At 36.8% G+C, this 15,751-nt stretch overlaps 1 protein-coding gene across 3 annotated transcripts in view; it reads left to right on the forward strand.

The window, feature by feature from the left end:
- Positions 1-15,751, forward strand: part of Ascc3 (activating signal cointegrator 1 complex subunit 3) — a 246,784-nt gene that overhangs the window by 229,682 nt on the left and 1,351 nt on the right. For 2 of the 3 annotated variants that reach the window (XM_090338376.1, XM_090338377.1), the window contains one exon: positions 6,919-7,102. In XM_090338376.1, coding sequence (XP_090194502.1) covers positions 6,919-7,074 — 156 coding nt within the window. In that variant the 3' untranslated portion in view covers positions 7,075-7,102. Of the gene's footprint in view, positions 1-6,918; positions 7,103-8,649; positions 8,798-12,566; positions 12,777-15,751 lie in introns of those variants that run through there. The other variant, XM_090338378.1, reaches the window with a different exon arrangement.

A 15,751-nucleotide genomic window follows, 5' to 3' on the forward strand; every position in this document is an offset into this window, starting at 1 on the left:
TGCTAGTGGATTTAGTATGTCCTTATTTCTGGATAATTGGGTAAATGCCAAGTAGTGAAATTGCTGGGTCATAGGGGAGCTCTATGTTTAGTCTTTTGAGGAACTGCCATACTGCTTTCCATAGTGGTTGAACGAGTTTGCACTCCCACCAACAGTGCAGTAGTGATCCCTCCTAGCCACAGTCGAAACTTTCTTAATAAGGACCAAGAATCACAACAAATCAGAGAAAGGCTGGATAAGTGGGACTGCATTAAACTGCAGAGCTTTTGTATGGCAAAGGACATAGCTAGTAAACTAATCAGGAAGCCTACAGAGTGGGCAAAGATCTTCACCAACCATACAACGGACAGAGACCTCATATCTAAAATATCAACAGCTCCAAAAATTGAATCAATCCAAAACTAATCTCCAAAGTAACAACCATCCCATTAAAAGATGGGCCAAAGACTTAAAGAGAGTCTTCTCTGAAGAAGAAACAAAAATGGCCTATAGACACATGAAGAAATGTTCAACATCTCTGGTCATAAAAGAAATGCAAATCAAAACAACTCTAAGATTCCACCTCACTCCAGTTAGAATGGCCAGGATCAAGAAAACTAATAACAGAAATATTTTAATAATGTCCTTAAAATTAGATTTTATTTTCCAGCTACTTTCATAATTCTTTGTATGATTTAGTGATTTGTAGCAAGATGAGGTATATGCTAGTCAGCAGAGTCAGTATAACACAGTCATCGCATATATGGAATTGGAAATCCAGAATTAATCCTTAACACCATCACTTTTCTACCTGTATAACTACATAGTTACTGAACTTCTGTGATCTTCAGTTCCCCTATGTGTAAAAAGTGGGTAAAACTGACATGTTGGTATCAAGGATTAAATGAAAGATACCTGAGAAAATGTTTTATAATCTGTGTACCACTATACAAATGTTTTTATCATTCCACATATGTATAGGAGAATTTTCCATAGTCTGATGTTAGCTATATAACTCACTGTTTAGGTCTTTTCACAATAATTGCATGAGATTCACATTACTTGATAGAAAATATAAATAGAATGGGAAAGATTGTCAAGCTTAAAATGCTAGCTGTTTAAAGTATAATCTGCAATCGTAAAGGATAAGAAGAAAAATATTAGTAGATTTGGTTAAATCTATCCTTTATATGACTCTGAAGCTGTCGTTGAATTTAAATGTTAAGACCAAGCCTGATAAGCTTAGGGGAATTCTTGAAATAGATTCAAAAGAAATGTTAAGGACATGAAGAATATTTAAGTAATGAAGCACATGGCTTCAGTAGCCCCACTTTTAAGCTGAATTTGCTTCTGGAGACTGTTCATTTTCAAAGTTCTAACTCTTTATTCTCATCATAAATGAGCTCTACAGTATGGGGCATGATTTTTGTCTCTTCCTCTTGCCTTTACCTGTCCTTCCTTCTTCCTTCTCTCCTTACTGTTCTCTCACCCAGATAAGGCAGACACACCATATTTGTTCACCATTACTTCTGAAACTATTTCACTGATTCTTAGTTCCCCCAAAATCAGCCTCCTCAGATCTCTTCTTCAACCACATCCTTTTCAAGTTCCTTCTTCCTCTATTCATGTTGTTTTACCTTCATTGTCTATAAGATTCCTTTTTCAACCACCTTCTAAACTCTGTGTCCTTATCCCTACCTTCCTGGTAGTCTTTGGCTCTATCATAGTGGTTTCAACAGATGCCTTATAAACATCATAACCACATTCATCCCAAATTCCATCTCTACCTGTTACATCCAAACTGTTTTCACAACTTCCATGATCATTCTTGTGGCTGCACTGGCACACCATCTTTCCCTCTCCTCTTGACTCAAGATCTAAGATCTTTTCCCCACTTTCAGGTCCAAGTTGAACCAAGTTTAGTCTCTTTATGAATTCACTTAACATCCTAACTTGCATTAAATCCATTGGCCATTTCATCGATTGTGCCATAGAACCTAAAATCTCTTTTACTTCCTTGAGTTACTATCAAGTCTTAATTCTCTGCTTTCATACCCACATGGCTCTTCATTGCTGGAAATGATTGCAGATCAGAACTAATTGTTTCTACTATGAAATATTATTGAAACTCAAGAACTGCTGTATTTTTTCAGTCACTTTAATTCTGCCTAGGAACATTTTTGTACTCTTTCACAGTTCTTTTTCACAGCAAGAGATGTCACTTCTAAAGTGCATAGATTATTGAAATTGTCCATATGAAGACTATCCATCTCTCATACTTCTTTCTCTTTGTTGACCAAGCAAAATCTTCAGTGACTAGTAGAAATCGCTTTTCTAAGGCCTTGCCGGTCAGTTTTGCTGTCATCAGCACAAGTCCTCATCCCCCAGAAGAATCTCATCTCTGCATTGCATAGCTCATTTTATGTCTTCTAGATGCTTGACCTCAAGGATATTATCATTGATAGAAAGCAAACTATGGAAGCATATATTCATACATGTGTGTATAATGTGTGTATGTATGAATATATTATTAGACTACTGGTATTTTATTGCTTAAAAAAATTAAGATACACAATAGACAAAAGCTTTAAAGATTAATCAAAGTCAGGTGCCCCTGGTCCATGCCTGTAATCCTAGCCACTCAGGAGGCTGAGATCTCAGGATTGTAGTTCAAGTCAGCTTGGAGCAGGATAGTCCATGAGATTCTGATCTCGGATTAACCACCAACTTTTTAGCAGCTGTCCATTCTCACTTGTTTCATATCCAATTAAACCGTCAAAGAAAAAAAAATCTCTTTTGTTACCCCTTGGTTGTCTCATATTGTTACAGTATCTTACCTTGTTATCTGATATATTGTATACATATTGATATATTGTATATATGTTTATTTGTTTATTTGAATAGGACAGGGAAGGGGGAAAACAAGATGAGGGGAGGGGATGGGATGGGGAGACGGAAACAGGGACAAAAACATGAGAAAGGGTAGCAATGTTGTGAAGTAATGTACCTTCTATCTGGCAAATATAATGTAACCTTTCTATTAATTACAATAAAAATATATAGAAAAAGAAGGAAGGTAAAGGCATTGAGTAGGAACATTAGAGAGCCATATAATGTGTGATTGTTGTTCTTAATGTACTATGTTATTTCTCATCTCTTAGTTGTCCCTTGGTTAGCTCATATTGTTGCAGTATCTTACCTTATTATATGGTATATTGTATATACATTTATTTGTTTACTTGAAATAGGATAGGGAAGGGGGGAAAACAAGATGAGGGGAGGGGATGATGGGAAGGAAATGGGGACAAAAACATGAGAAGGGATAGCAATGTTTGTGAAGTAATACACCTTTTATCTGGTAAATATAATGTAACCCTTGTATTAATTACAATAAAATATATTAAGGAGGGGCTGGGAGTTTGGCCTAGTGGTAGAGTGCTTGACTAGCATGCATGAAGACCCGGGTTCGATTCCTCAGTACCACATACATAGAAAAAAGCCGGAAATGGTGCTGAAGCTCAAGTGGTAGAGCTCTAACCTTGAGAAGTCCAAGGACAGTGCTCAGGCCCTGAGCTCAAGCCTAAGACTGGCAAAGAAAAAAAAAAATATATATATATATACACACATATATATTAAGGAAAAAAAATCCGAGAACAAAATTACATCTGTATTAAATGTGTTTGACCTTTTGTTTCTTATCATTATTCCTTCAACAGCAAAACAAAACAACTGTTTTCTAACATTTAGACTTTATTAGATATTATAAGTAACCTATAGGAACTTAAAATACAATAAGCCTTCCTTATTTATAGACATGTGGTTTTGACAAAATATAAAAAAAATAAAAATAAATTCTTAAGCATCAAAAGAAATTTCTCCAGATACTCGTAGCTCATACCTGTAAACCTAGCTACTTGAAAGGCTGAGATCTAAAGATCATGGTTCAAAGCCAGTCCAGGCAGGAAAGTCTCTGAGACTTTTATCTCCAATTAGTTACCAGAAAACCAGAAGTGGAGCTGTGATTCAAAGTGGTAGAGGACTAGCACTACCACTTTGCAAAAGAGCTCAGGGACAGTGCCCAGGCAGAGTTTATGCCCTGGGATCAACTCTCCGCTCAAAAAAAATTTTTTAAACCAAATTTTTAAAGTCCTGCTCATGTATGGATGTGGAGAAACTCTCCATCTGCCCCACTTTCTTTCCTTAGAGTTTGAGTGATATTATGGGGAAAATAATGAAGTGTTGGTAGTGTGATAGTGCACTCTGCATCCTGAGCACTTGCTGTGTCCAGCGATGCTTGTTGGTATGTGTATACCTGTGGATGAAATACATGCATCAGTTATATACAAGCATGGTATCACTTTATATGAAAGACTTGAGAACCCATGAATTTGGACATCTACTTAGTACCTGGAACCAGCCCATATCAAATACTAGGGGAAGGCTGTATTTGCTTTAAAAAAAAAAAATCTGTCTTGACAGGAAATACTCTCGAATTCCCATTTATTTCCATCTACCTCCCCATAAAATTGGCAATTCTAATTTACAGCCCCATGGAAATTCTGCATGCCTTCCACTTTTTCCTGAACTTCCTCAGCAAATACTAGCGTACATGTTAACTCCCCAGAACTTAAATCCTAGATGTACCTATTTAGTAGAGCTTGGTAAGAATATAAAATAGTGACCAGAGAAAATAAAGAGCTATTTACAATACTGCATTGCAATAGCAATGGGCCCAAAGAATGAGAGCACAAGGAAAGGTCAAACAGGAAGTGCATAAACAGCACTCGGTTTGCAAAACATCTTATCCTTCCAGACTCTTGATCTCTCTATCTGCCTTTTCTGTACATCAAAATAAGTAATACTACTCAGTTTATGATATAGTCGTTCATTCACTGCATGTAAGCACTTACATTGAATGAACTTTTTACATTTTCACATCTGGATCATACAATGAAAAATTATGGAGAACTCTCATAAATTTTATGAAATCTTTTAACTTCTCGATGGAAACTTCAAAGTTAGAAACATATGGTTCATCTATCCAGCTCTTTACTATGTGAGCTCTTGGTATGGAATTTATTTCCACGCAAGTTATAATGTAAAATCAAAAGTCAACTTCCATGGTCACTCCACATTATAAGTTCTAACATAATCATAAGAATACAGTAAGTATAATTATTCATTTTTCTTTTCCCTTAGCAGTTTCAAGAGTTGTGACTTACGACTACTTTATTTTGTCAGAGTAGCATTCATTATTTCATTATAATCTACTTGCCTTACATACTTCAAAGAAAACATGTTTATTCTGCTTTTCAAGAAAGTACATAAGTGTATTTCCCCAAATTTATAAACATGTACATTCACACAGACATTCATATATTATATGTTCGTATATATACATATACATAGATACACTATATTATTTCAATATGTGTAACATTGGATACTAAAGACCATTTTTACCATTCTGCCTCACTAATTCTAAAATCCAAAAGCTTTGATCCATTTCCCTGTACTATTTATTTTTAAAAAATCATCTATTTGTATATTTTATGTGGGTATGCTATTCTTGGGGCTTGAACTCAAGGCCTGGGTGCTGTCTCTGTGCTTTTGTGCTCAAGGCTAGCACTCTATGTCTGTAGCCACATCTCTATTCCTGTTAATTCTGTGGGTAAGTGAAGACAAGAGTCTCATGGACTTCCCTGTCTGTGCTGGCTTCCAACTGCAGTCCTCAGATGTCAGCCTCCTGTAGCAACTAGAATTACAAGTGTGAGCCACTGACACCTACGCTGTAGCCATATTTTGAAATCAGTTTACTTTTTGTAAACTAGAAAGCTTAAAATTGTCTTTCTCAGTAGTCCTAACTAGTAGTATTTTGTAGACAAATTAATTGTATTAACAAAGCTTTAAAATTTCAGACAGTCTACCATTTGTATATTTCATAAATATTTTACTGTCTATAAGATATGTACCTTGGAAATTTCAGTGTAATTATTTTCTGGGCGCATCTCAAACCAAAAAATATAGGTATAAAACTATAAAATAGCAGCCTAAGTTCATGATATTAACTTATGTGCCTTTAAGTCAGCATTCTTCGGAATCTAATTTAATTGAAAGAGCTTTGCCTGTGTAAACTTCTCCTTTGTTTAAATAAGATTCCACTGTTTAGTTTTGCCTTAAGCAATTGCAGCCCTTTGTTTGTTCATAAAACACTAGATTAAATGTATAGGGCAATATAAATAGCGTCCCATCATTACACATGTGCTGTTGGCATTTGCCCTCTTTGCTGATATGGGAAGCAATCAGGGCCTGAGCACTGTCCTTGGACTTTCTCAAGGCTAGCTCTCTACCACTTGAGCTTCAGTACCACTTCCGGCTTTTTTTCTATGTACGTGGTACCGAGGAATCAAACCCGGGTTTTCGTGCATGCTAGGCAAGCACTCTTACCACTAGGCCAAACTCCCGGCCCCGGGAAGCAATGTTTTTGAACCAGGCCTCAAGCTTTAGCCTGATATTTGGGGAAATCCATTTTTGGCAAGAAATCTCTCTGCGAATTTTTTTTTATTTGAAAGACTATGAGATTTGCTCTTTAAATGCATCTACTAATGCTCTAGATTCAGAGATTCAGTGAATTATGTAAGCATTTGCCTTCAAAGTACACAGTTTTTTTTAAATTAAGTTTATTTGTACCAATAGTATCCAGCTATCTAGCTTCCCTGAAAAAAAAATAGTAGTTCTCTTTATGAAATATGACTCATGAAATAGTTGTAAGAGATTATAACCAACTGTAGTTTGTTACCAAATTTAAACTTTGATGAATAGTTAGAGAGCTAGTGCTTTGGTTTTCTGATTGTTTTTCTTGTCGAGGCTAACATCAGATTCCCAGCAAAGACATGTTCATTGTGATATGTTCCTGACAGGTGCATTTTCCCTTTACAGGCAATGCTAGATGTCGCTGCAAACCAGGGCTGGCTGGTGACTGCTCTGAATATTACCAATCTCGTTCAGATGGTGATCCAAGGTCGGTGGTTAAAGGACTCTGATCTTCTTACACTACCAAACATAGAACAGCACCATCTTCACCTTTTCAGGTAATTGTTGTAATGTCAAAATACTCTTTTTGTTTTTTTCTTCTATCAGTGTGGATGTTGGGGAGCAAACCCAGGGTCTTACTTAAGCACAGACTTTACCCAGTATCTTCTCCTCTATACCAAATCCTTTCAAATCTGATTGAATTTTATATGGTACCTAGAAGTATGATTTGATTTTTTTTTAATTTCAGTATTGTGTGGGGCTTGAAACCAGGGCCTAGATGCTGTGCCTTAGGTTTTTTGTGCAAGGCTAGATGGTATTCTCCCACTTCAGTCACTTCTTGCATTTTTGCTGGTTAATTAATTGGAAAGAAGAGTCTCACAGATTTTTCCAGACTGGCTTCAAACCACAGTCCTCAGATCTCAGCCATCTGAGTAGCTAGCATTACAGGCATGAGCCATCAATGCCCTGGCTGAAATACTAATTTTTTTGTGTGTCAGTCATGAACCCGGGACCTGGCAGCTATACCTCAGCTCTTTTGCTCAAAGCTAGCATTCTACCACCTTGAGCCTCAGCTCTACTTCTGGCTTTCTGGTGATTAATTGGAGATTAGAGTCTCATGGACTTTCCTACCCAAGCTGGCTTCAAACTCAGGAGACTGAAATCTGAGAATCCCAGTTTAAAGCCAGCCTAGACAGGAAAGCCCATGAAACTCTCATCTCCAATTATCTCTGGAAGTAGTGCTGTGGCTCAAAGTGGCAGAGCACTAGCTTTGAGCAAAAGAGCTCAAGGTCAGAGCCCAGGCACTGAATTCAAGCCCAAAAATCCCCCTCCCCCAAAAAAAGGATTTACCCTACAACACACATAGGCCTATTGTAAAAGCTTGAACCTAGGATATTCATTCCTGTTTTCTTGTCACCCTTAAGAGTATTATATTAATGTAATTTATTTTCTTCTGACCTGAAGGTTTAGTGGCCTAGATTTCTGATATAAGTCCCAAAGATTTTCAAGTAACTTAAAACTGTATGTTCCTAGATAGAAACATAACCTCAAATCTTATTTAAGTTATTATATTAGAAACATGTTGCCTACATCAATTATAAGCATTCCAGGTACCTTATCCACATCAGTGCATTCCTATGGAGAGCAAGTATACTACTGTCTATGTACCCTCAGTTTTTACTAACATGACACATTATTTTCCAGCAATAAAGATAATTGCATTGGCTTGATACCTTAGAGACTAGTATGTTGGATAACAGTTAAAACTTGTAGGCTGGGTGTGGTTGGTCACGTCTGTAATCCTAGCTACTCAGGAGGCTGAGATCTGATGACTAAAGTTCAAAGCCAGCCCTAGCACAAAAGGACCTGAGACTCTTATCTCCAATTAACCACTAGAAAACAGGGAAGTGGTGCTGTGGTTCAAGGCGGGTAGGGCAGTAGCTTTGAGCTGAAGAGCTCAGGGACAACGCCTACACTCAGAGTTCAATCCCCATGACCGACAAAAAAAAAAAAAACTTGTAACCTTTAAAATATGTATTCTGTTTAAGGAAAACTATACAAATTATGCAAACCACTACTGGGGGAGAATCAGTAGTTATGCTGTGAAGGAATTCTTTTGTTGATAATATTTTTCAGGAAATGGAATCCAGTCACAAAGAGCCCACGTGCTAAGTGCCGAACCTCCATTGAGTGCCTTCCCGAGCTAATCCATGCCTGTGGGGGGAAAGACCATGTATTCAGCTCCATGGTAGAGAAGGAGCTACAGGCTGCGAAAACAAAGCAGGTAAGGCACTCTTCCACATTTAAATGCTTTTTATTTTATTTTACTTTTGGTAGTACTAGGGTTTGAATTTAGGCCTTCACACTTGCTGGCAGATACTTTGTTATTTGAGCCATACCTACAGCTCTTTTTTGTTTTTATTTTGTTTTGGTTTGGTTTTTTTGCAAAGTCTGTGGCTTGAGCTCTGGGCCTGAGCACTGTCCTTGGGCTTTCTCAAGGCTAGTGCTCTACCACTTGTGCCAAGGCACCATTTCCAGCATTTTTCTATGTATGTGGTACCAAGGAATCAAACCCAGGTCTAGGCCAAACTCCTGGCCCACCTTTAGCTCTTTTGTTTTGATTTTTTTTTTAAAATAAAGTCTCATGTTTTTTGGCCCAGACTGGCCTGTACTTCTACTGTAGATGACCACATATCCAGTCACTGGTTGAGGTTAGATCTCATAAACTTTGTACCCAGGCTGGCCTGAACACCACATAACTTCCTCATCTTCTTCTGAGTAACTGGTATTAGAGGCATGTAGGCATGAGCCACCAGTATCTTGCTTTTGGTTGTGGCTTGGTGGGGGTGAGGGGTGGGGGCACGCTGTACTGGGGTTTGAACTCAGGGCCTCTTACTTTCCAGACACGTACTCTGCCTCTTAAGCTGTGCTACAGCATTTCTCAGACCATGATTTCCTCCTCCTTTTTATACCTCCAATGGAGTTGAGATTACTACTATCTCCAGCTTCTCTGAGATACAGGATCTCACTAATTTAGTGTCTAGACTGTCTTCAGACTAACTTAGTGTCTAGACTGCTTTTAAACTGTTATCCTCCTCTCTCCCTGTCTTTTAGCTGAGATTACCATCATATACCATTGTTGTGCCAAAAGTTTTCTAAGTTAAGCTATGGTTTATGGAGTCAGGATCACCTACCAATTCTTTCTCTGCCATTTTCTAACCATGATTGTGAACATGACGACATTGTATCTGTCTGATGTTCTTATAACAGTTAAGCAAAATATTACTTAAGTTGCTTTATATAGTTCTTGACACAGACTAAAAGCTAAATATACTGAAGTTAATAGTGCATTGGCATTATTCCTGGAAGTTGCTTCTGTATAATGCCATCAGTCTGTCTTTGCAAGGCCTTGTATACTTGTCCATCTCAAGGCTGCACTACCCAGAGTCTTCTACTTTCTTTCTTCATGTAGCTTTTCTTTATACTTGAGTTTATATTGATAGGATCCCCTCAATTACATGTTTATAGTGACTTCTTATATTAAGCAATATTGTGCCTAGACTCTTAAGATATTGTTTCACATAAACTCAATGTTTATAAATCATATAACTGACCTAAAACTTAAATTTCTGCTATGAAAGGCAGCATGGATCATCTATCCAGAAAATATTTGGGAAGGCTAAAAACACGAATGAAGAATACCAAAAATATGTGACTATTTAGAACTTTACCCTACAATATCAAAGTAAATATCCAGGACTTATAACATTCTTAATATTTTAATATTTGCAAACACAGATACTAAAGAAACTTCTAACCACATCTCTTTTCTTTTCCCCCCAAGTTAAACTTATTTTGTAGCTGACTTGGAAAAAGTATGACAAGCATTAATTTCTGATTGTTCAGTTTCTGTTCAACCCAAAATTGGCACAGAAACTATTTAAATATTCATAGTAAATGCCTATCTTTCTAACTAAATTACCATTAAAATTATGAATAAAAAAATACCTGTGGATCCCAGTAAGTCTTTGGTTAGCAATAACAGATCTCTCATGTAGAATACCTTGCTTTTTAAGCCAAGTTTTAGATGTGATGAAAAATTAAAACATTGTTATAATTAGTTCAGGGAAAACTCAGAAGTAAACTTACTTAATTTATTTGCATAAATTGCCATTCTGTTATCTTTAAAACCAAATGCAAATTGGCTCTGTCTGATATGATGATGGTTATTTGGCTCAGAAGTGCTTCAATTTGCAGAGCAATCTGGTGTGGGCTCTGCAGTGAGGCAATCCCAGGTAACATACAAATCCTGAATTATTCCTGAAATTAGTATGTTTAAAGCATCAATTTAAGTGCTAATTGCAGTAGTAATGAGAAAAAGCAGTGCGACTGTGAGATTTGCATCTTCTACCCCATCAGTATGCCTGGAACGGCTGCTGACTGGCAGAGGATTTGGCTGCTAATTAAATAATTGTATGCATGGCAGTGCTCTTGCCTGATTCAATAGATGAAGATTAATCCTCAGATAAATATGTTTGGCTGGTATTGAAATGTCTTAGCAGTTTCTTTAAAAATAGCTTGTGTTATGTATACATACATATGCTATATATGTATATGTATGTGTGTATATATATATATACACCCACCAAATATATGTGTATACATTCATATTATAGGTATAGGACAACAACACTGCATTCTTTTTTAAAGATTATATATATTTATATATGTAGTTCTATGTGTGTATGTAAATTCTCAATTTCAGATACACAGCAGAACTTAAAGTTACAGCAAATAAAAAAAAAACTATCTAGAAGTATATAAAATACTTTAAAGGAATCAGAAAGTCAATAAAGTACTCACATACATTTCCAAACTACAATAGAAGATAACCGATGACAAATTAGTCAATGCATTGAGAAATTTTCTTGATTGACAGTAATGTTGCCACATAATTTTATGTAAATAATAAAAAGGTGACAGATACCTGAGGACTTTGAGTTTATTGTGTCAAATCTTTTCCATAGATCTAGGACCTATTGCTGTTTAAATACTGATTATTCATAAATGGCTTTTTATGTAAAAGGACAAATAGTATTAGTAAAGTACTCCACCTTCTTGATATGTTGTTTTGTTTATACTATCATCCTGATAATGCCGAAAATACATAGTTGTGTCTATAAGGAACCCTAGACTCAAAGATACATGAAGACATAGAGATAAAATAATGTTTTCAGAAAAAAATGCAATATAAACTAAAATTTAAGTGGTTAGTGGATGATATTGACATTAATAACTAGATCTCTTTTTCTTTTTTCAAAATGTATTTACATTCCCATGTAATACTCTCACTTTAAAAGTCACTTGAGGGGCCAGGAGTTTGGCCTAGTGGTAGAGTGCTTACCTAGCATGCACAATTCCTTGGTACCACATACATAGAAAAAAGCCAGAAGTGGTTCTGAGGCTCAAGTGGTAGAGCACTAGCCTTGAGCAAAAGGAGCTCAAGGACAGTGTTTAGGCCCCAAATTCAAGACCTACAACAACAACAACAAAAAAGTGAAATAAGTCACATGAACACTAGATTATATATGGCTCTAAAACAATTCAGTATTAAACATTTTTAATTTCATTACTCTTATATGCAACAGCTACTCAGTTTCAGGAAGTATATACAATAAAGGGATTATATGTTAAAATAAGAAAAAGAATTCTTTTTCAGATCATCCCTAAAAACACATTAATAGCCAACTCTTCCTTATACGCACACGTGCACACACACACACATACCCACACACACACATACTCTCATATTAAAAAATACTAGGAAAATCTTACGTGAGTAAATTACATCAGTGTCAACATCCTGGTTGTAACCTTGTGCTCATATGTTTGAAAACGGCTACCATAGGGTACAATAGAGTAAATAGTACAAAGCAGAAGCAATGAGTCCATAATCTCAAATTTTAAAAGTTGGATTTTTTTTCCTAGCAGCACACATTTCTTAGAGGATCTCTGCATCTCATACCACCTTTTCGTTGTTGTTGTTGTTGCAGGCATGGAACTTCTTATCTCGCCTGCCAGTGATAAATGTTGGCATAAGTGTGAAAGGCTCGTGGGATGACTTAGCTGAAGGACAACATGAACTCTCTGTCTCAACTGTGACTGCAGACAAACGAGATGACAACAACTGGATCAGATTGCATGCTGACCAGGAGTATGTGCTTCAAGTCAGCTTACAGAGAGCCCACTTTGGGTTCCACAAGGTATAGTATTTTGTTTCCATTCTCAAATATTTCACACCAAATGCCAGCATGCCCCGCTACACATAGCTTTTATATTACTAATGTGCCATGTCATTCATGAATCCCGCTTTCTCAACTGGCCTTAACCAACAATCAATCTTTTCAAAGCAGTCAGTTCTACTCATGTGCCATTTTGAGTCCCAGAATGTGGGCCTTATATCGTAATGCATCACCTATAGTACAGATCTCAAAGTATGGTTCAGCAGCATTTCCTGAAATGTCGTTAGAGGACAGATTCTTTGGCCACAATCCATGTTGACTGAATCTGAAACTTAATATCTGAAGGATCAGAAGTGGCACTGTGGCCCAAGGGGTAGTATGGTAGCCTTGAGCTGAAGAGCTCAGGGGCAACACCCAGGTCCAGAGTTCAAGCCCCACAACCAACCAAAAAAAAAAAAAAAAAGATCTGAGGGACCTCTGTGCCCCACATGACTGTTAAGGATGTTAAGCTTGGAGAAGCCCTACCCTAGAGGTGCCTGGGAATATAGGAGTCACAGTGGACTAAAGGAGATGAGAGTGAAGCTCCCCAGCTTAGCTCTGTGCATTTGATTAAGATGCTAAGCTTTTCTGAGCCTCAGTGGCCACATCTGCCTTCTTTCTTCATTATAATGCATGTGAGCAAGCTTTGTCAATTTCATATAGACCAAAAATACACAATTTTTTAAATTACTTTTCTCTGTACTTCTGACATCAGAACTATTTAGTCCTTTAAAACTGTTAGTGTCATCAACTGGGCAGATTGGTTTTAGTGCCATAATTATGGAAGTAAGAAGAGTGTCTTCAGCCCGGTAAATTCAGAGCTTCCTGATGGCTGGAGTAAGCCCTTGAGTGACGGGGTAGTTTGTTGGTATTACCCCTGTTTTCACCCATGAATGGGTCAGCAATTGAATGCTATTTTGATGTAATTTTAGTCCTAGCCTGCAAGTTCTACTTCATTCCACTTCTAACTTAAAAACAGTCAGTGTAACTAAACTGATTGGCCTGTGGCAATTCAAAGGCTTTCATGTGAGCATTTTTATGATTTACTGTGTCCATAGACAAATAATAGTAATAAATATAATGATAAAATGGTGGGGGAAAACATTCTTGGTATTTTATTGATCATGCTAAATTTTATTTCTCACTGCTATAAAAATACACTACTCTTTGACCCTCTTTTAAAATGCTGTAAGTGAAAATCTTTTCTCCAGAAAAACAAGTCAAATCTGATTAAAAGCATGACATTATTAACATATCTTATGCCATAAGCCTTTGTCAAGAATCACTATTATGATCTTGCTTTTGTAAAAATTTATCAAAACAAAAAATTAAAGTATCATCATTATGTCTAAGCTTAGACTTGTAACATATCTCAGATACCATATTAGAGCCTGTATTGTTTTATGTGGGCTTTATTCAGGGGTCAGGGGATGGATTATTGATATGATAATGCTCATTAGCTGGAGATCCAAAGCATAATTTTGATTGCCTTTTGTTTGTTTTCCTAAGCATTAGGAACTTATAGTTACTTGTAAACAAAACTTAGGAAGATTTGGTTAATATGACTTTATCCCAGTTTCATAATCCAAAGGTAGATGTTAATTATAGGAATGGCTTGGTAATTTACCAATTGATACCAATAATTGGAGCTTTCTGATAGACAGGTACTGGTGACTCATAACTGTAATTCTATTTACTCAGAAGACTGAGATCTGAGGATCCCAGTTCTAAGGCAGCCTGGGCAGAAAGATCCCTGTAAAATTCTTACCTTCAATTAACCAATCAAAAATGGAAACGAACCTGTGGTTCAGAGTGGTAGAGTGCTAGCCTTGGGCTCACAGACAGCACCCAGGCCCTAAGTTGATGGCCACAACCAACAACAACAATAATAATAATAATTAGAGGAGCTTTTTATTCTGAGCCAGATATTCTAATTGGTATAGCCACAAAGAAATGTTTATGTGTAATATGCAAATCTATTTAAAAAAAAAAAGATAGGTCATGTCATATCCAAGACAAACCAGAAAGGAAGAAAAAATTTTTTTTCTTTTTTTTTTCATATATTTTTATTGTAATTAATAGAAGGGTTACATGATATTTGCCAGATAGATGGTGCATTAATTCTCATACATTGATACCCTTTCATATGTCTTGGTCCCCATTTCCCTCCCCCCCACCCCCACCCTCACCTCATCTTGTTTTCCCCCCTTCCCTATCCAATTTCAAATAACCAAATACAAATATATCCGATATATCAGGTAACAAAGTGAGATACTGTAACAATATGAGATAACCAAGGGACAGCAAAAGAGATGAGCGATAACATAGTACCTTAAGAACAACAATCATTCATTATATGGCTTATGTTTCTATATCCTAGAGATCCTTTCATTTAGCGTCCTACTATATGGCCTTTTTTTTTTTTTTTTTTTTTTTTTTTGGTGCCAGTCCTAGGGCTTGAACTCAGGGCCTGAGAACTGTCCTTGGGCTTTTTCCTCAAGGCTAGCACTCTGCCACTTGAGCCCCAGCACCATTTCTGGCTTTTTCCCATGTATGTGGTGCCGAGGAATCGAACCTAGGTCTTCGTGCATGCTAGGCAAGCACTCTACCACTAGGCCAAACGTTCAGCCCCCCTATATGGCCTTTTGTATCAAGGTTTTGCTCTATTGCAAATCTCTGCTAGGAGAGCCCAAGGTTTCTACTTATTATGACAAATGAGGGAAACCATTGAGCCTAAGTAAGGAAGAAAATTTAAATCATAGCCAGGTACCAGTGATTCACACCTGCAATGCAAACTACTTGGGAATCTGGGATACAGTTCAAGGCAAGCGAAGGGAAAAGAAAATTTATACATATTAATATACACCTCTTATCCTAGCTTTATGAGGTGGTAAATTGACAGATTACAATCCAGATATGCTATCTCAAAAATAGCCAGAGCAAAAGAAGACTGTAGT

The sequence above is a fragment of the Megascapheus bottae genome, chromosome 8 (assembly GCF_031878675.1).
Source record: "Megascapheus bottae isolate mThoBot1 chromosome 8, mThoBot2.hap1, whole genome shotgun sequence".
NCBI lineage: Eukaryota > Metazoa > Chordata > Mammalia > Rodentia > Geomyidae > Megascapheus > Megascapheus bottae.